At 40.9% G+C, this 22,607-nt stretch overlaps 1 protein-coding gene across 1 annotated transcript in view; it reads right to left on the bottom strand.

Moving 5' to 3' along the window:
* Positions 1 to 11,157, bottom strand: part of LOC135546824 (uncharacterized) — a 36,685-nt gene extending 25,528 nt beyond the window's left edge. The window contains exons 1-8 of the mRNA XM_064975410.1: positions 10,912 to 11,157; positions 10,424 to 10,533; positions 8,299 to 8,419; positions 5,597 to 5,754; positions 5,221 to 5,369; positions 4,932 to 5,091; positions 4,726 to 4,853; positions 3,546 to 4,434 (exon numbers count right to left, since the gene is read on the bottom strand). Coding sequence (XP_064831482.1) covers positions 3,546 to 4,434; positions 4,726 to 4,853; positions 4,932 to 5,091; positions 5,221 to 5,369; positions 5,597 to 5,754; positions 8,299 to 8,419; positions 10,424 to 10,472 — 1,654 coding nt within the window. The 5' untranslated portion in view covers positions 10,473 to 10,533; positions 10,912 to 11,157. The remainder of the gene's footprint in view (positions 1 to 3,545; positions 4,435 to 4,725; positions 4,854 to 4,931; positions 5,092 to 5,220; positions 5,370 to 5,596; positions 5,755 to 8,298; positions 8,420 to 10,423; positions 10,534 to 10,911) is intronic.
* Between the last annotated feature and the right edge of the window lie 11,450 nt (positions 11,158 to 22,607).

The following is a 22,607-nucleotide window of genomic DNA, read 5'->3' as shown; positions in this document are numbered from 1 at the left end:
CCACGCCACCTGGTAGGAGCGACCTGTCAGGTAGGACGCAATCCAAGCGTGGGCCGCGCCGGAGATGCCCAACTCGGAGAGGGTGGAGAGGAGGATCTGATGGTTCACAGTATCGAAGGCAGCCGATAGGTCTAGAAGGATGAGAGCAGAGGAGAGAGAGTTAGCTTTAGCAGTGCGGAGCGCCTCCGTGATACAGAGAAGAGCAGTCTCAGTTGAATGACTAGTCTTGAAACCTGACTGATTTGGATCAAGAAGGTCATTCTGAGAGAGATAGCGGGAGAGCTGGCCAAGGACGGCACGTTCAAGAGTTTTGGAGAGAAAAGAAAGAAGGGATACTGGTCTGTAGTTGTTGACATCGGAGGGATCGAGTGTAGGTTTTTTCAGAAGGGGTGCAACTCTCGCTCTCTTGAAGACGGAAGGGACGTAGCCAGCGGTCAGGGATGAGTTGATGAGCGAGGTGAGGTAAGGGAGAAGGTCTCCGGAAATGGTCTGGAGAAGAGAGGAGGGGATAGGGTCAAGCGGGCAGGTTGTTGGGCGGCCGGCCGTCACAAGAAGCGAGATTTCATCTGGAGAGAGAGGGGAGAAAGAGGTCAGAGCACAGGGTAGGGCAGTGTGAGCAGAACCAGCGGTGTCGTTTGACTTAGCAAACGATGATCGGATGTTGTCGACCTTCTTTTCAAAATGGTTGACAAAGTCATCTGCAGAGAGGGAGGAGGGGGGGGAGGGGGAGGAGGATTCAGGAGGGAGGAGAAGGTGGCAAAGAGCTTCCTAGGGTTAGAGGCAGATGCTTGGAATTTAGAGTGGTAAAAAGTGGCTTTAGCAGCAGAGACAGAGGAGGAAAATGTAGAGAGGAGGGAGTGAAAGGATGCCAGGTCCGCAGGGAGGCGAGTTTTCCTCCATTTCCGCTCGGCTGCCCGGAGCTCTGTTCTGTGAGCTTGCAATGAGTCGTCGAGCCACGGAGCGGGAGGGGAGGACCGAGCCGGCCTGGAGGATAGGGGACATAGAGAGTCAAAGGATGCAGAAAGGGAAGAGAGGAGGGTTGAGGAGGCAGAATCAGAAGATAGGTTGGAGAAGGTATGAGCAGAGGGAAGAGATGATAGGATGGAAGAGGAGAGAGTAGCGGGGGAGAGAGAGCGAAGGTTGGGACGGCGCGATACCATCCGAGTAGGGGCAGTGTGGGAAGTGTTGGATGAGAGCGAGAGGGAAAAGGATACAAGGTAGTGGTCGGAGACTTGGAGGGGAGTTGCAATGAGGTTAGTGGAAGAACAGCATCTAGTAAAGATGAGGTCGAGCGTATTGCCTGCCTTGTGAGTAGGGGGAAGGTGAGAGGGTGAGGTCAAAAGAGGAGAGGAGTGGAAAGAAGGAGGCAGAGAGGAATGAGTCAAAGGTAGACGTGGGGAGGTTAAAGTCGCCCAGGACTGTGAGAGGTGAGCCGTCCTCAGGAAAGGAGCTTATCAAGGCATCAAGCTCATTGATGAACTCTCCGAGGGAACCTGGAGGGCGATAAATGATAAGGATGTTAAGCTTGAAAGGGCTGGTAACTGTGACAGCATGGAATTCAAAGGAGGCGATAGACAGATGGGTAAGGGGAGAGAGAGAGAATGACCACTTGGGAGAGATGAGGATCCCGGTGCCACCACCCCGCTGACCAGAAGCTCTCGGGGTGTGCGAGAACACGTGGGCGGACGAAGAGAGAGCAGTAGGAGTAGCAGTGTTATCTGTGGTGATCCATGTTTCCGTCAGTGCCAAGAAGTCGAGGGACTGGAGGGAGGCATAGGCTGAGATGAAGTCTGCCTTGTTGGCCGCAGATCGGCAGTTCCAGAGGCTACCGGAGACCTGGAACTCCACGTGGGTCGTGCGCGCTGGGACCACCAGATTAGGGTGGCCGCGGCCACGCGGTGTGGAGCGTTTGTATGGTCTGTGCAGAGAGGAGAGAACAGGGATAGATAGACACATAGTTGACAGGCTACAGAAGAGGCTACGCTAATGCAAAGGAGATTGGAATGACAAGTGGACTACACGTCTCGAATGTTCAGAAAGTTAAGCTTACGTAGAAAGAATCTTATTGACTAAAAGCATGTTGTTGAAATGCGGCCCATCGGACCCCTATATATGAATGGACAAAACCATTGATCACATGACACCATTCATTCATTCGATGTGTTTGTCCATTCATATACACTATATATACATATATGTATGTGGACACCCCTTCAAATTAGTGGATTCGGCTCTCTTAGCCAAACCCATTGCTAACAGGCATATAAGTTCAGTTCGTCAAATGTCTACCCTGCTAGAGCTGCCCCTGTCAACTGTAAGTGCTGTTATTGTGAAGTGCAAACGTCTAGGAACAACAACATCTCAGCCGCAAAGTGGTAGGCCACACAAGCTCACTGAACGCTGAGTGCTGAAGTGTGTAAAAATGGCCTTTCCTCGGTTGCAACACTCACTACAGAGTTCCAAACTGCCTCTGTGAGCAACAATGAAGTGGATTTCCATTGCCGAGTTGCTGCACACAAGCCTAAGATCACCATGTACAATGCCAAGCATTGACTGGAGTGGTGCAAAGCTCGCTGTCATTGGACTCTGGAGCAGTGGAAACGCCTTCTCTGGAGTGGTGAATCACGCTTCACCATCTGGAATTCCGACAAACTAATCTGGGTTCGGAGGATGCCAGGAGAACGCTACCTGCCCAATACCCAGTGCAAACTGTAAAGTTTAGTGGAGGAGGAATAATGGTCTGTGGCTGTTTTTCATGGTTTGTGATAGTTCCAGTGAGGGGATATCTTCACGCCGTAGCATACATTTTAGACATTCTAGACAATTCTGTGCTTCCAAATTTGTGGCAACAGTTTGGTTGAAGGCCCTTTCCTTTTCAGCATGACAATATCCCCGTGCACAAAATGAGGTCCATTCAGAAATCGTATGTCGAGATTGGTGTGGATGAATTTGACTGGCCTGCACAGAGCCCCTGACCTCAACCCAATTGAACACCTTTTGGAGGAATTGGAAAGCCGACTGCGAGCCGGGCCTAATCACCAAACATCAGTGCCTAACCTCACCAAGTCCTCGCAGCAATGTTTGAATAACTAGTGGAAAGCCTTCCCAGAAGAGTGGAGGCTGTTATAGCAGCAAAGGGGGGACCAACTCCATATTAATGCACATGACTTTGGAATGAGATGTTTGACAAGGTGTCCACATACTTTTGGTCTTGTAGTGTATACAATCATTGGGGAAGAGTCAATAGCGCATTGATGCCAAATTAAGCCAGCCAAATTAAGTCAGTTAAGATGGCGTAACAATTTGATCTGAGCTCTTATTCTTCTCTCATGAAATTGCACTTACATTACAATAAATAAAACCGACATACAAAAACAAGTGCATGGCATTTTATGGAAATTATTATTTTACATACACATTCACATCCTCAACAGAAGGCAATAATTGGGAAGGAATGTAGGCCAGGATATCCTACCAAGTGGAATATATGTGCAGTTATCGGCTAAGGAACACTATTACACAGAGCCACACACACAATAATCAATGTCCCATGTACCCTGAGAAGTCTTCCTCTTCCTCCTCTTCTTCTGTCTCATTGTCAGCCTGCACAGTGCCTGTGTGCGTTACAAGGTAGCCAGAGTGTGTCTCTGTGCTGCTGTCAGCATGTCTATTTGAATATTCAGAGTATATGCATGTGCAGACTGTCTTTGGCAGTGTCAGTACTAGGCCTGTATCCTCCTGTATCTCACTCTGAGATCTCATGCTGCCCGGTCGTAAGTTCCTCTGGAAGGAGTTTATGGGAAGTTGAGGCTTCTGTTCCTGTTTCGAAAATTCTAACAGAAAGTCTGTCTCCTCTTCACACTCACCCTCCTCTTCCCTCTTTAATGCCCCCAGAGTCACAGAGAACAGATTGACATTACCAGAGGTCTCCTTCTCTTCCACCTCTCTTTCTTTCTCCTCCTCCTCTCCACCCAACCCTCCAAGTCCCAAAGGTCTGGGTCGGTCTCCGTCAAAGCTGGAAATGACCCTCGCCTGTTCACCTGTGACCTCTCCCTGAGCCTGACATCCTAGCACCATCACACCCACGGGGGCTTCCCTTTCCTCCTCAGCAGCAGGTACCTCAGAACTCAATCCCAGAGAATGCCCTGCTGTGTCAAGGAGGGCTACGTTGGCCCCTGATGCATCCTGGGACTGTGTGGTGCTGGAGCTGCTGTCAGAGGAGAGCCCCGCAGCGCGGTCCATGTAGCCGTCGTTTCCCCCCTCTTCATCCTCCTCCTCCTCCTCCTCCTCCTCCCCTGCTTGGTTAGAGTTCTCTCTGTCATGGTGTGTTTTTGATCTGCGGGCCTTCCCTTGTTCCTCTGTCGCAGAAAATATAGAGACCAAGTCAGGGATCGTCCTCTCTGGGATGAGGAAGTGGCCCTCCACCAGGGCAGTCTGCATGGGGGGAGGAGAGAGAGGCTGTGTTAAACACAAAGGTACAGTGACGTCAATTCCTGAATCTTATGGCTATAGATGTATGTACACCCATATATGTGGACTACATGGGTGACAGAGTTCCTCTTACAGTATTCTCCTACAGGAATTGTCATTGGCTTTGTATTTGCATTGGCTTTGCATTTCTTAAGCTCCACAAATTCACATCCTAGATCCACAGATCAACATTGAAACAATGACAAAGAGTGAGATTGTGAGGTGTAGTTAGTTACAGATGTAGCCATTTCTCACCAGTCCTTTGGGTTGGTGAGTCTTCAGCTTGCACAGGAACCCCGTGTAGAACAGGCCAAACGTGAGAACCGTCAGACCTACCCCACTCACAATGAGGACAACAGACACTCCAGCTACAACAGCAGGGACTGAGAGAGAATCATGATCAAATTGGGGCTCTGTGCAATTGAGATGAAACATTAACTTAAACTATAGACAATATTCACCTCTGTTGGGCTCCAGAATGCTGGTGTAAGCACATTTCCACCCAGAGGACCGTGTGTTGAGGTTGGTGATGATCCTTGTGTACACCCTCACACAATACACCATACCCACCTCCAAGTTCTCCAGCATGTAAGCTAAATTAGTTGTTTGGGTCATTTGGGGCTGGAAATGAACATGAATGAAGAGTAATAATTCACAATGAAACGGTCCTCTATAGTTCACATCATGAAAAGAGTACAATTTGATACTGCAATGAAGACAAGGAAAGAATAGGCCTAGTTTTTTTTTTACCTTTGTCTCTCCTGCTCTCTTCCAGTAGATGTCAAAAGATAATGATTTCCCATAGACCTTTTTAATAGTTTCTATCTCAAGCAGTGTGATGTTGATTTCCAGGCAGTTGCCACATCCATCCAAAGACAATATTGGAGAGCCAATAACAGCTAAGAAAGATATAATGGTACTGTAGCATCATTTCACACACAGATTAAACGATGTACAAAAAACATTACATCAGACACATTCACACACATACATGCCTAGATTGTGTAATTTAATGTCGACCTGGATAATGTAAATAATTGCACTCACACAAACACCTATTCGAAATCTCTAGCAAAGAAATATCTTAACATTGCTACTGGCACGACAAAATGGAGAGCAGACATACTCTGTGTGAAGGGGGTGAAGGTGGTCTCGACCACGGGCGACTCTGAGAGGTTGTGGAAGGCCGAAACACCGAATGTATACTCTTCTTTGGGGAACTTTAGATCCAGCCTATGACTTGTCACGTTGGTTTGATGTGGAACTTGCGGTCTGTGGTTTCTTCTGTTGAGACAGAAACAAGGAGGGTCATTTGTGTGTGGTGCCGAATATTAGCAAATAAAACAAAAGAGCAGGCGAGTTGAATGACTTCATTAACAAAAAGTATGTTTGGTTCAATTCCAAATGATTCAAAAGTTTAATTTGTGCGGTCTTCAAACCTCAACAATATCTCATTCGCAGTGTTGTGAGACAGAATTGTATACCCATATCACTCAGGTTTCCCTGTTCCATAATGAGTATTTACAGTGGGGCAAACAAGTATTTAGTCAGCCACCAATTGTGCAAGATCTCCCACTTAAAAAGATGAGAGAGGCCTATAATTTTCATCATAGGGACACTTGAACTATAACAGACCAAATGAGAAAAAATCCAGAAAATCATTGTAGGATTTTTATTATTATTATTTATTATTATTTTATTATTTATTTGAAAATTATGGTGGAAAATAAGTATTTGGTCAATAACAAAATTTTATCTCAATACTTTGTTATATACCCTTTGTTGGCAATGACAGAGTGCAAACGTTTTCTGTAAGTCTTCACAAGGTTCACACACTCTAGAGCAGTGATGTTTTGGGGCTGTTGCTGGGCAACACAGACTTTCAACTCCCTCCAAAGATTTTCTATGGGGTTGAGATCTGGAGACTGGCTAGGCCACTCCAAGACCTTGAAATGCTTCTTACGAAGCCACTCCTTCGTTGCCCGGGCGGTGTGTTTGGGATCATTGTCATGCTGAAAGACCCAGCCACGTTTCATCTTCAATGCCCTTGCTGATGGAAGGAGGTTTTCACTCAACATCTCACGATACATGGCCCCATTCATTCTTTCCTTAACACGGATCAGTCATCCTGGTCCCTTTGCAGAAAAACAGCCCCAAAGCATGATGTTTCCACCCCCATGCTTCACAGTAGGTATAGTGTTCTTTGGATGCCACTCAGCATTCTTTGTCCTCCAAACACGACGAGTTGAGTTTTTACCAAAAAGTTCAATTTTGGTTTCATCTGACCATATGACATTATCTTCTTCTGGATCATCCAAATGCTCTCTAGCAAACTTCAGACGGGCCTGGACATGTACTGGCTTAAGCAGGGGGACACGTCTGGCACTGCAGGATTTGAGTCCCTGGCGGCGTAGTGTGTTACTGATGGTAGGCTTTGTTACTTTGGTCCCAGCTCTCTGCAGGTCATTCACTAGGTCCCCCCGTGTGGTTCTGGGATTTTTGCTCACCGTTCTTTTGATCATTTTGACCCCACGGGGTGAGATTATGCGTGGAGCCCCAGATCGAGGGAGATTATCAGTGGTCTTGTATGTCTTCCATTTCCTAATAATTGCTCCCACAGTTGATTTCTTCAAACCAAGCTGCTCACCTATTGCAGATTCAGTCTTCCCAGCCTGGTGCAGGTCTACAATTTTGTTTCTGGTGTCCTTTGACAGCTCTTTGGTCTTGGCCATAGTGGAGTTTGGAGTGTGACTGTTTGAGGTTGTCGACAGGTGTCTTTTATACTGATAACAAGTTCAAACAGGTGCCATTAATACAGGTAACAAGTGGAGGACAGAGGAGCCTCTTAAAGAAGAAGTTACAGGTCTGTGAGAGCCAGATATCTTGCTTGTTTGTAGGTGACAAAATACTTATTTTCCACCATAATTTGCAAATAAATTCATTAAAAATCCTACAATGTGATTTTCTGGATTTTTTTCTCATTTTGTCTGTCATAGTTGAAGTGTACCTATGATGAACATTACAGGCCTCTCATCTTTTTAAGTGGAAGAACTTGCACAATTCAAAACAAAACAAAGCTGTGTTTTCAGTAAGCTCATCTGTAAGACTTGCTGCATCCTCACCAGACCCCCAGCAGAAGAGAAAGTGGTTGATTATATTGAATTTCCTTGAAATTCACAGCCTTTTTAAAGTAGTAACACCTGCATAACAGTCTCTAGAGCAGATACTATGAGGGTGGAAACAACGACCACAATGACACAAAGCTGTATCTACGGTCAAGTGAAAGCAATACTTGAGAAAAAAAAAACACTTCACACTGCAGTCAAATCTTCCAGCCACAACACACTTGGTAAGACAGGCAAATTATGCTGAATAGGCTAATGTTGGTTAAAGGTAAAGGTTATAGCTTATGTCCAAAACAAACACTTTTCTCCACAAGTGAAACCCAAAATGCTCTGACTGAAGTTTGAATTTTCCAATGACTGTCACTCTGAAAAGCAATGATTTACTACTGTAATTATAGTGTTATTGCATCTAACCTCTGAGACAATCCACAACCCAGTCATATAAAGTGTGTCATGGGAATCTGATCAACATCATTTGTCTAAAGTCAAATAACGTAACCCAATGCAGTAGTAGAATTATCCAACAAGATTAACACAGACATAATCATGACGATAGGTGACACTATACTCCGTTTTAATTCAAAGTAACTGTCCAGTGTTTCCACCACTGCTAAATGCATATAGGCAAAAGCACTGGGTTTGGGTGTACCTCAACAACAGAATGGTGTGGGAATAAACCGGTCATTAAAAATATTGTGACAACCTGCGGATGATCTTGTACACGGTCCCAGGAGGTGTGCCTGGACCGGCGCTCCAGCGTAGAACATGGTGGAAGTTGAGGGACTCTATGGAAACATTGACTGGAGCAGGGAGGGAGCACAGGGCTGAAAGGAAGAAGGTAATACAGTGAGGGCCATTAACATCAAACTCATAAAGATAACATAGAGTATATGGTACCACTATACTGCCCACAGACACAGACTGTTTGTTGGTGGGTATATATATATGTGAGAGCAAATGTTCACAGTGTCTTATCCGAGGCCAGGTATGCAGGTACAGTAAATACATAACTTGCTGATAGTATCTGGCAGTAAAACTGGAATGCTATATTGAACCGGTTCTTCTTCTTATTATTTTTTACGCCTTTTTCTCCCCAATATCGTGATATCCAATTGGTAGTTACAATCTTGTCCCAACCCCGCAACTCCTGTACGGACTCGGCAGATCAAAGGTCGAGAACCATGCGTCCTCCGAAACACGACTCTGCCAAGCCGCACTGCTTCTTGACACATTGCTCACTTAACCCGGAAGCCAGCTGCACCAATGTGTCAGAGGAAACACAGTACAACTGGCGACCGTGTCAGTGTGCATGCGCCCGGCGCACCACAGGAGTTGCTGGGACAAGGACATGCCGGCCAAACCCTCCCCTAACACGGGCGACGCTGGGCCAATTGTGCACCGCCTCGCGGCCAGCTGCGACACAGCCCGGGATCGAACCCGGATCTGTAGTGACGCCTCAAACACTGCAGTGCCTTACACGGAACACAAACCAGCTGCGTGCGTGCGCCATCGTGCATAAATGTATTTTGTCCCCCTACACCAAACGCGATCCTGACACGCAGGTTGAAATATCAAAAACTCTGAACCAATGACATTAATTTGGGGAAAGGCAGAAAAGCATTAGCTTGCAGCTAGCTAATTTGTCCTGGGATATAAACATTAGGTTGTTATTTTACCTGAAATGCACAAGGTCCTCAACTCCGACAATTAATCCACACATAAAAACAGTCATCCAAATCGTTTCTTGTCATCGCTCCTCCTTCCAGGATTTTTCATGTTTAACTTATATGGTGATTGGCATCTTAACGTTCATAGTATTACCACGACAAACAGCAACAGTTCGTCTTTCAATCACCCATGTGGGTATAACCAATGAGGAGATGGCACGTGGGTACCTGCTTCTATAAACCAATGAGGAGATGGGAGAGGCAGGACTTGCAGCACGATCTGCGTCAGAAATAGGAATGACTTCTATTTTAGCCCTTGGCAATGCAGATGCTCGTTGACGTGTGAGAGCAGTGTGGGTGCAATAATTGAATAATATAGATTCCTACATTTATTTTTCAACGCTTGCACACGTGACACAAGCGTTGTAGTCAGGGTATTAGACCACTGCGCCACTAAAATATTTTATTTTCCAGTTCAGTACAAAACAGCTGCCAGAAATACAAGGTGGAATATTTAAGCTAAGGCCGGAGGGGGTGTGGTATATGGCCAATATTCCATGGCTAAGGTCTGCTCTTAGGCACGACGCAAAGCCTGGATACAGCCCTTAGCCGTGGTATATTGTCCATATATCACAAACCCCTGAGGTGCCTTATTGCTATTATAAACTATTACAACAACGTAATTAGAGCAGTAAAAATTTAAATGTTAAAATGTTGTCATACTCGTGGTATATGGTCTGATATGCCATGGCTGTCAGCCAATCAGCATTCAGGGATCAAACCACCCAGATCATAATGCTTATTATAAACTGGGTGGTTTAAGTTCTGAATGCTGATTGGCTGAAAGCCATGGTATATCAGACCGTATACCATGGGTATGATAAAACATTTATTTTTACTGCTCTAATTACATTGGCAACCAGTTCATAATAGCAATAATGCACCTCAGGGGTTTGTGATATATGAACAATATACCACAGCTAAGGGCTGTATCTAGGCACTCTGCGTTGCGCGGTGCTTAAGAACAGCCTTTAGCCGTGGTATTTTGGCCTCCCTCATGCCTTATTGCTTAAATAACACACACTACAACATATGAGTGACAAAAACAGTACAGTCAGATGTTGAACCTGTTCTTAACAATGATTGGTGTTGGTAACTTACCATAGCAACACTGCACCATCAAATAAATAGTCAGAAGGAAATGTTTCATATCTTCTTATTTTTTAAACATCACATAGCTTAAGTCTTCTAACTCATGGTTGGTTATTGACCTGAAAAACAAACAAAAAAGATCGAATACAGAAAATAAACGTGTCCTGCTCACACAATAGGAAAGGTTGACACTACGATTCGATCCTGTACATAACTATTTATAGGTTTGTATCCTATCAAACACGAAGATCAGGTTGCATGTTGCAAAATTGAGACAGGAGAACACCACACGTACATCTAGGCTACTATTATTTATGTATTTGGTGTCTATAAGCCTTCTACAAGTCTTGAAATTATTGAACACAACAAACTATTTTTAGGATATAAAAACAACAGACCTGTAGTAATGAAAAGCCACAGTGTTTCTATAATAAAATGATACATGCTACACTGTTTCTTGATCTGAACTAAATGCGGACGTTAATAAATAATTGTACCCGAAGACCTTGCGTTGCTTGAGGAATTCCATTCAGATGAAAGTGATGTTTACCTGTTCGTAAAAGCAGAAGCGAAAATATACATGTGAAAACATAGATATAGATAGACGGTCTGAAGAAGCCAACACTCGCAAAAAAAAAGAGTCAAGCAATCCGCGCTTCAGGAGCCTCCTGGCTTTACAGTCCAAAGACACAACCTACGACTGATGAGTATACACCTGCAGGGCAAGGGAGGAAGGAATGCTTTCTAAATGGCCCAACCTTGACCGGAAATTCGTCACTCGTTCATCCCGCGATGTTTGTGTTTTCAGCCACCGGTAACTTGTGGGTGCTTTATATACGCTACAGTCAATTATGAGTGCATGTTTGGACCGTACACCCCGGATTTGTGCGTGAATACACAACACTTTACGGTATCACTTGTTTTCTGGCAGGGAAATTAAACTCTCATCCGCAGAAACAGGCCAAAGCACAGAGTTTCTTAACCTAGAGGCAACCCCGGATATAATTTTGAGCTGATGGGAAACTCCATTGGCATCGTATTAACGCCAATTGTGTGCTTCGCCCATGTGTCGTTAATGGACCGCGCGATGCATCCTGGCCGATTCTGGGACAAGGAGAGATGAGTTGTCCTTCAAGGAGTCAATTGAGTACCACAGTATGAGTCATAATACACAATAAACAAGCGGTAAACCCGGACATGGTTCCAATAGTTTTTCCACCATTCATTTTTCAATAGGGGTTTTAGAACTACTTCATATAAGGTCTGCATTTTCTGTATTTTGTGTAGGTATACCCCGGAAAGACTCTGCAAGTGTTGGAAAAAGTAATCAATTCTCATACTAGAGTAAAAGTAAAGATACCTTAATGGAAAAATGACAAAAGTAAAAGCCAACCAGTAAAATACTAACGTTACTTGAGTTAAAGTCTAAAATTATTTAAAAAAAGTAAATGTAATTGCAAAAATATACTTAAGTATTAAAAGTAAAAGTATAATCATTTCAAGTTCCTTATATTAAGCAAAGCAGATGGCCACATTTTCTAGGTTTTGATTTATTTACAGATAGTCAGGGGCACACTCCAATATTCAGACATCATTACAAATTAAGCATATGTTTAGTTAGTCTGCCAGATCAGAGGCAGTAGGGATGACATTAATGTTTTCTTGATAAGTGTGTGAATTAGACCATTTTCCTGTCCTGCTAAGCATTCAAGATGTAACAAGTACTTTTGGGTTTCAGGGAAAATGTGGGGAGAAAAAAGTTAATTATTTTCTTTAGGAATGTGGTGAAGTAAAAGTAAAAGTTGCCAAAAATATAAATAGTAATGTAAAGTACACATACTCCCAAAATCTACTTTAGTGTTTTTTTTGTATTTTTGACTTACAGTTGAATACACCATAGCCAAATACATTTATAGTCAGTTTCACAATTCCTGACTTTTAATCATAGTAGAAATTCCCTGTCTTAGGTCAGTTAGGATCACCACTTTATTTTAAGAATGTGAAATGTCAGAATAATAGTAAAAATAATTATTTATTTCAGCTTTTATTTCTTTCATCACATTCCCAGTGGGTCAGACATTTGCATACACTCAATTAGTATTTGGTAGCATTGCCTTTTAAATTGTTTAACTTGGGTCAAACATTTTGGGTAGCCTTCCACAAGCTTCCCATAATAGGTTTCCCATAATAAGTTTCCCATAATAAGTTGGGTGAATTTTGTCCCATTCCTCCAAACAGAGCTTGTGTAACTGCGTCAGGTTTGTAGGCCTCCTTGCTCGCACACGCTTTTTCAATTCTGCCCACATATTTTCTATAGGATTAAGGTCAGGGCTTTGGGATGGCCACTCCAATACCTTGACTTTGTTGTCCTTAAGCCATTTTGCCACAACTTTGTAAGTATGCTTGGTGTCATTGTCCATTTGGAAGACCCATTTACGACCAAGCTTTAACTTCCTGACTGATGGCTTGAGATGTTGCTTCAATATATCAACGTAATTTTACTACCTCATGATCTATTTTGTGAAGTGCACCAGTCTCTCCTGCAGCAAAGCACCCCCACAACATGATGCTGCCATACCCGTGCTTCACGGTTGGGATGGTGTTCTTCGGCTTGCAAGCCTCTCTCTTTTTCCTCTAAACATAACGATGGTCATTATGGCCAAACAGTTCTATTTTTGTTTCATCAGACCAGAGGACATTTCTCCAAAATGTATGAACTTTGTCCCTATGTGTAGTTGCAAACCATAGTCTGGCTTCTTTATGGCGATTTTGGAGTAGTGGCTTCTTCCTTGCAGAGCGGCCTTTTGGGTTATGTTGATATAGGACTCTTTTTACTATGGATATAGATATTTTTGTACCTATTTCCTCCAGCATCTTCACACGGTCCTTTGCTGTTGTTCTGGGATTGATTTGCACTTTTCACACCAAAGTACGTTCATCTCTAGGAGACAGAATGCGTCTCCTTCCTGAGTGGTATGATGGCTGTATGGTCCCATGGTGGTTATACTTGCGTATTATTGTTTGTACAGATGAATGTGGTACCGTCAGGTATTTGGAAATTGCTCCCAAGGATGACCCAGACATGTGGAGGTCTACAATTTTTTTTCTGAGGTCATGGCTGATTTCTTTTGATTTTCCCATGATGTCAATCAAAGAGGCACTGAGTTTGAAGGTAGACCTTGAAATACATCCACAGGTACACCTGACTCAAATGATGTTAATTAGCCTATCAGAAGCTTCTAAAGCCATGACATAATTTTCTGGAATTTTCCAAGCTGTTTAAAGGCACAGTCAATTTAGTGTATGTGAACTTCAAACCCACTGGAATTGTGATAAGTGAAATAATCTGTCAGTAAACAATTGTTGGAATAATTACTTGTGTCATGCACAAAGTAGATGTCCTAATTGACTTGCCAAAATTATAGTTTGTTAACAAGACATTTGTGGAGTGGTTGAAAAACAAGTTTTAATGACTCCAACCTAAGTATACCGTATGTAAACTTCCGATTTCAGTTGTAAGTATTTTACACCACTGCAGAATTGCACATCCTGTCACATGCTTTGACGTCATCACTCAAGGCAGTGTTGCAGCGATTGAAAAACTCTAACTCACTACAATGAAAAATACCTTTGGTGGTAATATTCTACACTCGGAATGTGACCCCTTTGGTCACTTTATTTGTCTTGTGATCAGTTACAATGACATTACACTCATTACTGTAAACTTCTACGGGTATAACACCAAACATGAGAATGATGAGTTGCTTGAATCTATAGAGAAACATATACTTCATTGGTTATCTAAATTTCCCAATTCGTTATTATTGATAGGAGGGGACTTTAACATTACAATAGATAATTCAACTGATAGATGGCCCCCAGGTAGGCCAACCAATCAGAATTTGGGTTTAATACTTTTTATGGAAAAGTTTGATCTTACAGATATATGGAGAGAGAGGTTTCCGGCTGACAGATCATTCACTTGGAGTAACAAAACAGGCTACAGACAATCCAGAATAGATTTTTGGCTTATATCCAAATGTATTGATAGTGAGTTTGTTACTACAAATATTTGTACTACTCCCCTCACAGACCATAAGGCTATTTACATTGATATCAAAATATTTACCCCTGATACCAACCTTGGTAGAGCATCCTACTGCAAGCTAAATAGCTCATTATTAAATAATGATATAGTTACATTTGAGGTTAAAGATCTGCTCTCACACTTTTGGGAAAGGGCTTGTGAAGAAAAATCTTATTGCAAGAACTGGGAGCTCTTTAAATTTGAGGTGTCCAAATATCTTAGAAAATATGGTAGTAATCTTGCTAAGACCAGAAGAGCTGAGGAGGAAAAGGTGATTATTAAGATAACTTCCCTTTCTCAGAGGTCCCCAGCTGACCTCTTGGGGGAGGAGAAGATGGAACTAATTGAGTTACAAAATAAACTGGATAATATATATAAATTAAAAGCAGAAGTGTTAAAAATAACACTATCCATAAGTTAAACATTGATGGTGTTATTACAGATGACCAAAAATTAATCGCTAAATACTGCAGCAATTTTTACAGAAAATTGTATAGCTCTACGTACTGTCAGGAATCCACAGATATATTTTTTAACTCACTGAATAATGTTCACTCTATCAGTGATATAGAATCTAAACAGTGTGATGAACCCATCCAAGTTGAAGAGATTATAGAGTCTATCAAACATCTAAAGAACAATAAATCACCAGGTGTTGATGGAATTACATCAGAAATTTACAAATTATTTTCTGAACAAAAAGCTCCCTTCCTATTTGAAGTCTTTTTAGAGAGTATTAAAAACAATGTTCTCCCTCCTACAATGAGTCAGGGGTTAATAACACTGATACCTAAACCTAAAAAAGAAGTGCTGCTCATCGATAACTGGCGTCCAATTTGTCTTCTTAATAATGACTATAAGATATTAGCCTCACTACTTGCAAAAATAATTAAAGAAGTCCTGGATGCAATCATTGATGAAACACAGTCTGGCTTCATGAGGAACAGACATATTTCTAACAATGTCAGACTAGTATTAGACGTACTTGACTACTCAGACCTAATAACTGAGGATAGCTTCATATTATTTTTAGATTTTTATAAAGCATTTGACACAGTAGAGCATCAGTTTCTCTTCCACTCCCTTGAGAGACTTGGCTTTGGGGATTTTTTCTGTAAGGCTATTAAGACTCTCTATGCAAATGGTAACAGCTCTATCAAATTGAAATATGGCACCTCACCTAGATTTGAGTTAAAGAGAGGAATTAGGCAAGGTTGTCCTATCTCTCCGTACCTGTTTATATTAATCACCCAACTTCTTGCAAATTCTTTAAATAATAGTCCTGTACAAGGTATTTCCATAGCTGGTAAAGAAATTATTATAAGCCAGCTGGCTGACGATACTACACTTTTTCTGAAAGACACTAACCAAATTCCCATATCGATCAATGTGATACAATCCTTTTCCAAAGCGTCTGGTCTATATCTTAACATTAATAAATGTGAATTCATAGCTGTCAAAGATTGTGTGACACCTTCATATTATGGTATTCCAGTAAAAGAAGAACTTACATATTTAGGCATAACCATTACAAAGGATCAGAAGTCTAGAGGCTTACTAAATTTTAACCCTCTTATTAAAAACCCCATAAGAAACTAAATCAATGGCTACAGAGGGACTTATCTTTAAAAGATATAGTCCTAATAACCAAGGCTGAAGGTATCTCTAGACTAACATATGGTGCTCTATCTTTATATCTTGACTGTAAAATAAGCAAGGAGATGCTTTTCAACTTTCTTTGGAGAAACCGTACCCATTACATTAGGAAAACTGTTGTAATGAACACTTATGAGAATGGTGGACTGAATTTTCTGGACTTTACTACTTTAAATAATACTTTTAGATCAATTGGATAAAACAATTCCTATGAAGACCCACTTCTATCTGGAATTTTATTCCTCATCATGTCTTCTCTACTTTTGGAGGCCTTAACATCATGTTGTTTTGCAATTATAATATTGACAAAGTTCCAGTGAAACTTTCTGCTTTTCATCGGCAGGTTTTCTTGTCATGGTCCTTAATTTATAAACACAATTTTTCTCCACACAGATATTATATATGGAATAATCGGGATATATTGTATAAAAATACCTCTCTGTTTTTAGAATATTGGTTCCGAAATAATATCCTATTGGTGAGCCAACTGGTAAATGCAGAGGGTATTTTACTCAGTTATAAAGAATTCTTATCACTTTACAAGGTCCCTGTGACACCTAAAGATTTTGCAATTGTTTTAGATGCCATTCCCTCAGGTGTTGCTATGTTATTCAGGAACATGTCAAGACCTGACCCTCAGAGCCTACCTTCTGTTGACCCTGTTGACTCATCAGTAGGAAAGATGTGTTTCTCTTTTGGTCCATTCAACAACAGAGCGATACGATCCTTGTTTCAGCAGGATGTTGTATCTATACCTTATGTCGTGCCTTATTGGAATGTATTTATTGATAAAAAAGTTTGGATGTTGCCACACACATACCTACTTGTTAACAAAATTAAGGAAGTTTCCTTTAAAATTATTCATAAATATGATCCTGCCAACCACTATATGAAGAAGTTTAAGGAAAACATAAACTCAAATTGCTCCTTTTGTAATGACCACCCAGAAACAGTTGTGCATCTTTTTTGGCATTGTATGCATGTAAGAAAACTGTGGCAAGACATCAGTAGGTTTATAAATGAAAACATTTATGAAGATTTTACACTATTGTGGAGAGATGTACTGTTTGGATTCTTTACATACAATAGAAATACGCGGAATCAGTTTTATGTAATTAATTTCATTATTCTTTTGGCCCAATTTCGTATACACAAATGTAAATTTACAAACAGAAAACCACATTTTCGTACCCTACAAAAAGAAATTGAACTGTATTTTAAGATGGTTAAATGCTCTACTAACAAAAAAGCTGTTAGAATTGTAAGTATATGCATGTCCCTTAAGGTCCTTGTGTAATTGTAATGTGATATTGTACCCCCTAGCTCGATTGTCTATTGTTTGTAATCTATGTATGCTTGTGTTCCCTCGTGTGCTTTATGTATTGATTTGATATTAATAAAATAATTAATAAAAATATAAAAAAAGATTGAAAAACTCTAAATTCACACAAATGCTCAGCAACAAGGAACCTAGCAGGTGAAATCAAATAGAATAAATAGTAGATATAATAACCTTTTGTAGTTTCTCATTTAAATAATTGATATTGTTTATTTATCGTGTCTATTGTGGGATAGCATCTTTCCAATTACCTATCTTAGCTTTTTTTGTCTAGAATTATTGAATATCCCTGGCTTTTGTAGCTAACTAGCTAGCTAACCTTAGGTCTCTCTGTCGATCAGAAGCAAGGATGGTTCAGTGCTATGTACTGGATTGTAACCACTACTCAAAATAAGCATAGGTGAATTTGATTGTTTTCCGACCTCTGTCATCGAGAGGCTAGCTGCTGACAAACTATTTTGGTTAGGTCAAAGATCTGTGTTTATGAAAATGAGCTAGATAACCACCGACTGTAGTTGTGTGTACAATGCAATTTAACGTTACCTTCCTTACAAGTGAAAAGAAAACCAGCACGGGCAAGCATAATGGCTGTTGTGACCTTTTTATTCTTTAGTGAGCTAGCCAGCTAGTTAACGTAAGCTCACAGGTTGTGTAGTCATACACTATACACACAAAAGTATGTGGACACCTGTTAAAATTACTGACTTCATTTGGCTTCAAATCTCCATTGAGTCTTCGCATAGGAAAGAATGGGGCAATGTGATCGATGGAAACAGAGGCAGCTTATAAGAAGTGACACTAAAGTACCATATGATATTTAATTTATAGATAGTAATTTTAATACTTTAAACCAGACCATCAGGTCAGTGGGCGTGAAGAATTAGCTGTACTAAGTTACAGTACATTTTCAATAACCCACTTTTAACTAGTTGACAGTAAGATTTGAAAATTAAACATCAACTTTCTGTGAACCAGCTGCCGTTAAGCTCCTGGAAACCGCACAGTAACCTTTTAACAGTGCAGGTCTTGATTGCCACAAGGTCTTACAAAGATTGCAAAACTGACAACAGCTAAAGAGATGCTCCCGAATACATTTGCCCCACCTACATTTTAAAGTCCAGTAATGAGTATATTTAATGCTGCATTCATGACCACATGGGAAGTTGGATTTTACCACATACAACTGGGAAAAATCCACATGAACGGCCTACCAACTGGTAATTACTAGTGGGAAATGCGTCTATCATCCCTGAGCTCTGACTTCTCCCACATGCTGACCTATGATGTCACCTTGCCAGTAGTGTATCACCCTGCATCCCACTGCTGGCTTGTTTCAGAAGCTAAGCAGGGTTGGTACTGGTCAGTCCCTGGATGGGAGACCAGATGCTGCTGGAAGTGGTGTTTGAGTGCCAGTAGGAGGCACTCTTTCCTCTGTTCTAAAAACAAACCCAATTCCCCAGGTCAGTGATTGTGGATACAGACCTGTGTAGGGTGCTCTCTTTTGGATGGGACGTTAAATGGGTGTCCTGACACTCTGAGATCATTAAAGATCCCATGGCAGTTATCGTAATAGTAGGGGTGTTAACCCTGGTGTCCTGGCTAAATTCCCAAGCTGTCCCTCATAATATCACCGTCACCAAATCATCCCCAGCTTACAATTGGCTCATTCATCCCCCTCCTCTCCCCTGTAACTATTCCCCAGGTCATTGCTGTAAATGAGAATGTGTTCTAAGTCAACTTACCTGCTAAAAAAAAACTATTTATGCTCTATTTATGCACTTTGAGATTATTCTTGAAAAGCACTTTACACGTAAAAAAATATTATTATTATTATTATTACTACTAAGGAAATGACCTTGATAACAGCATTTTCTGCAGTCAAATGTAACAAACATTATTTAGAAAAAACAATATGTTAATATGGTTTTTGAACTCTATAATTTGCTTACCAACCTGATAGCTGTACTTTTAATTTATGGTTGACGCAGCTTGTTGGCCATTAGCCAATTGGTGTTTCCCAACAATTTGAATGCACATCAATGATTCCAACTGGTATTTACAACTTCACAAGTAGTAAATTCCCACCTCCCACATGGTACGAACGCAGCTTTAAATTTAATATTTTGGGTAGAAAAATGTACCCTAAAAGGTACCAACTAGTACCATGTGAGTTCCTATGTGTACCTTTGAAGGTATCTTATGTTTTCCTTTGGCCTTTTTGTACACCAGGGAACAACACTGTGCCATAAACATACTCTTATTTTTGAGAGTGTGTGCATATACTGTATGTTCTTGGTAACAAATAACCAGCTGGTGGCACTGCTGAGACATTAATACATTCAGACCATAAGATTGCAAGTTCAAATCCTCCGAGTAGTTATGCACACTTAGATTATATCAGATCCATGCGAGTGGACACCTGTGTAACTGGTGTGAAATGGCTAGCTAGTTAGCGGGCGAGCGCTAGTAGTTGTTTAATTGGTGTCGTCACTTGCTCTGAGACCTTGACGTAGTTGTTTCCCATTGTTCTACAAGGGCCGTGGCTTTTGTGGAGTGATGGGTAACAATGCTTCGGGGGTGAATGTTGTCAATGTGTTCACAGGGTCCTTGGTTTGAGCCCAGGTTGGGGCGAGGAGAAGCAACACTGTTATACCCACATAGCAATTATTTTGTCGGTGTCGGAGGTGGAACTGTGTTAGAGCTGTCAAATCCACAAATGATCTCCAAAATATTTGTCTCATACACCGGATAGGTGCAGTGAAATGTGTTGTTTTACAATGTCAATCATAGTAGTACGGCACCCCTGGAGCAAATATGGGTGAAGTGCCTTGTTCAAGGGCACAGACAACCTTTTGGTTACTGGCCGAATGCTCTAATTGCTAGGCTACCTGTCGTCCTATACCTAGGGAACAAAACTCCACTCCATGGTAAAGGAAGTTTATGATGAACTTCACCAACAGAGTGAAGCAGAGACCGGGCTTTGTGGAATCTAGCTGTCACTTCATTGATTCATCCAAGGTCAATACTTAAAAAAAATGTAATCATTAAATGCCTACCTTGTACTTATGTTTGTCCTCGGTAGTTGCGTGACTTTCTTTGTTTGCTGATATCCATACCTTTTCCATAAAATGTTAATCAAATACAACCACCAACTTTTTATTTGCTTCTGTCTCTTGAAGTAGCTGATTTTTACAGTTCTTGCCATAAGTGCTTCAAAAGAAGGCTATCCTATGAGTTCAAATGAAATTGCAAGTGAGGCATGCCAAGTTGATTTGCAGGACGGGCCAAAAAGCACCCAAGTGCATTGCGATTGACAGTAATAATATAGTGAAACACTAATACAGTATCCTATTACTGTAGAAATGTACTGTAAAATGACTATAATTGACCATAAAATTAACAGCAATGGTTAACAGTGTAGTTTCATATTTTCACATGTGGAAAATCACATGATTTCACATGGGAAATAATTTCAAAACATGCTTTTGTAACACTTTACATGTGACATTTCTAGTGACGAGCGATGAGTGCATTTTGAGATTGGTTTTGTTTCGGTTTGATTAAAAAAAAGTGTCACCGTTTCATTAAAAAAAATGCATTTTTAAACATTAAATGCATTATGCAATGTGTGGCTTGAATGAAGTAACTACACAGCATAAAACAATTAATACAAGTCCCATGATGGTAGTGACTGCCCATTACTGTTTATCACTTATTAACCATTGTTTATTCACATTACTTCACTTTAATAAAATATTTGTTGTTGTGTATATTACATATGCTTTATTTGATGACTTTATTTAATTCCTAGTCCATCTCTATAGAGTCGCTGCCTATGCTGTCTGAAAAAAACACAATTTCTTAGATCATGTATTTTCAGGTAGAGATAACTCTCTTGATTGTGCATTCTTCTGTCTCTTATACATAGCAGGCGTAAAAGAAACACAGACTGGACAAGTAGGTGCGCAATGGATTGTGGGCATTGTAGTAAATTACCACATTTTCTGTGGTAAACTATGTAGAATATTAGCCTGTTGGAAACTACAACTCCCTACTACATCGCACAGTTAGGGCTTTGCCTGATTTATGAGAAACTGATCAATATGCGCATTGAGCTCACAGAATAATAAACTAAATGGAATTCAAATAATTGAACCGACATCATCAATTAGTGGTTTAAAAAAAAAGGAACCAAACCACACTTCACATGTGATCAGATTTTCAAATGTGCAATTCCAATGTGTTATTGCTGTTCAGCTTAATTATGATACCATCTGGGATTTGAATTCACAACCTCTGGAATTGGAATACACTGATAGTGTATTTCTGCTGTGCCACAAAGTCAATAGCATTCCCCTAAACATTCATTACCTATAATACATCTCAGTGCTTAGCAAAAGAGTGACAAGTGTACTGCTATTTTAGTTATCAGTTATTCTGACTTCTCTCATCATGGATTTCAGTTACTTGTTTCAGCAATTTGAGGGTTTTCTGTATAGTTGTCTAATGTTGGTGGGGCATGTTATTCTGATGTAATGTTACTCCTGAATCATTAATATAAATATATGACTTTTTCTTGAGTTGTATTTTTAACAAAGCTGAGATTTACTCTGAAGTACAAAGTGTAGGAATACAGGTGAAATCTGTTACAGACACAGACATGATGACGTGGCAGGAAGATCGTAATGCCGTGAACCAAGAGGCTGTGATTTCAAATCCCAGGTAAGAACATGTTGAATAATAAAGACTGTATAAATAAATGTACCCTCTTAAACCAGGTTTATGTCCAACCTTTTTATGTGTGCAAAGTTCATGGCGGATAAAAAATGTCATGACGGACCTGCTGGTAAACTTTCCAAATATCGACAAAACAAAATACACTAGACGAGGTGGGATCTAATTGTGTCTGTAAAATTAATGAGACAAGAAATGTTGATGGAAACGCTTATATGAGGAAATATCATCATATTGTAGTAAACTTGGAGTCACGTGATGACATGTTGTGTTGTCCTCCCACTAGGACTTGTCGGGTTGCAGTTTTTTAGGCTACAGATGAAATAAGTTACAATGAACTTCACAGGGTGGTGAATGTGCAAGGTGATGAGTTTGAC

The sequence above is a fragment of the Oncorhynchus masou genome, chromosome 10 (genome assembly GCF_036934945.1).
Source record: "Oncorhynchus masou masou isolate Uvic2021 chromosome 10, UVic_Omas_1.1, whole genome shotgun sequence".
Classification (NCBI taxonomy): Eukaryota; Metazoa; Chordata; class Actinopteri; order Salmoniformes; family Salmonidae; genus Oncorhynchus; species Oncorhynchus masou.
The sequence above is the reverse complement of the archived record's forward strand: the minus strand, read 5'-3'. Positions and strand labels throughout refer to the sequence as shown.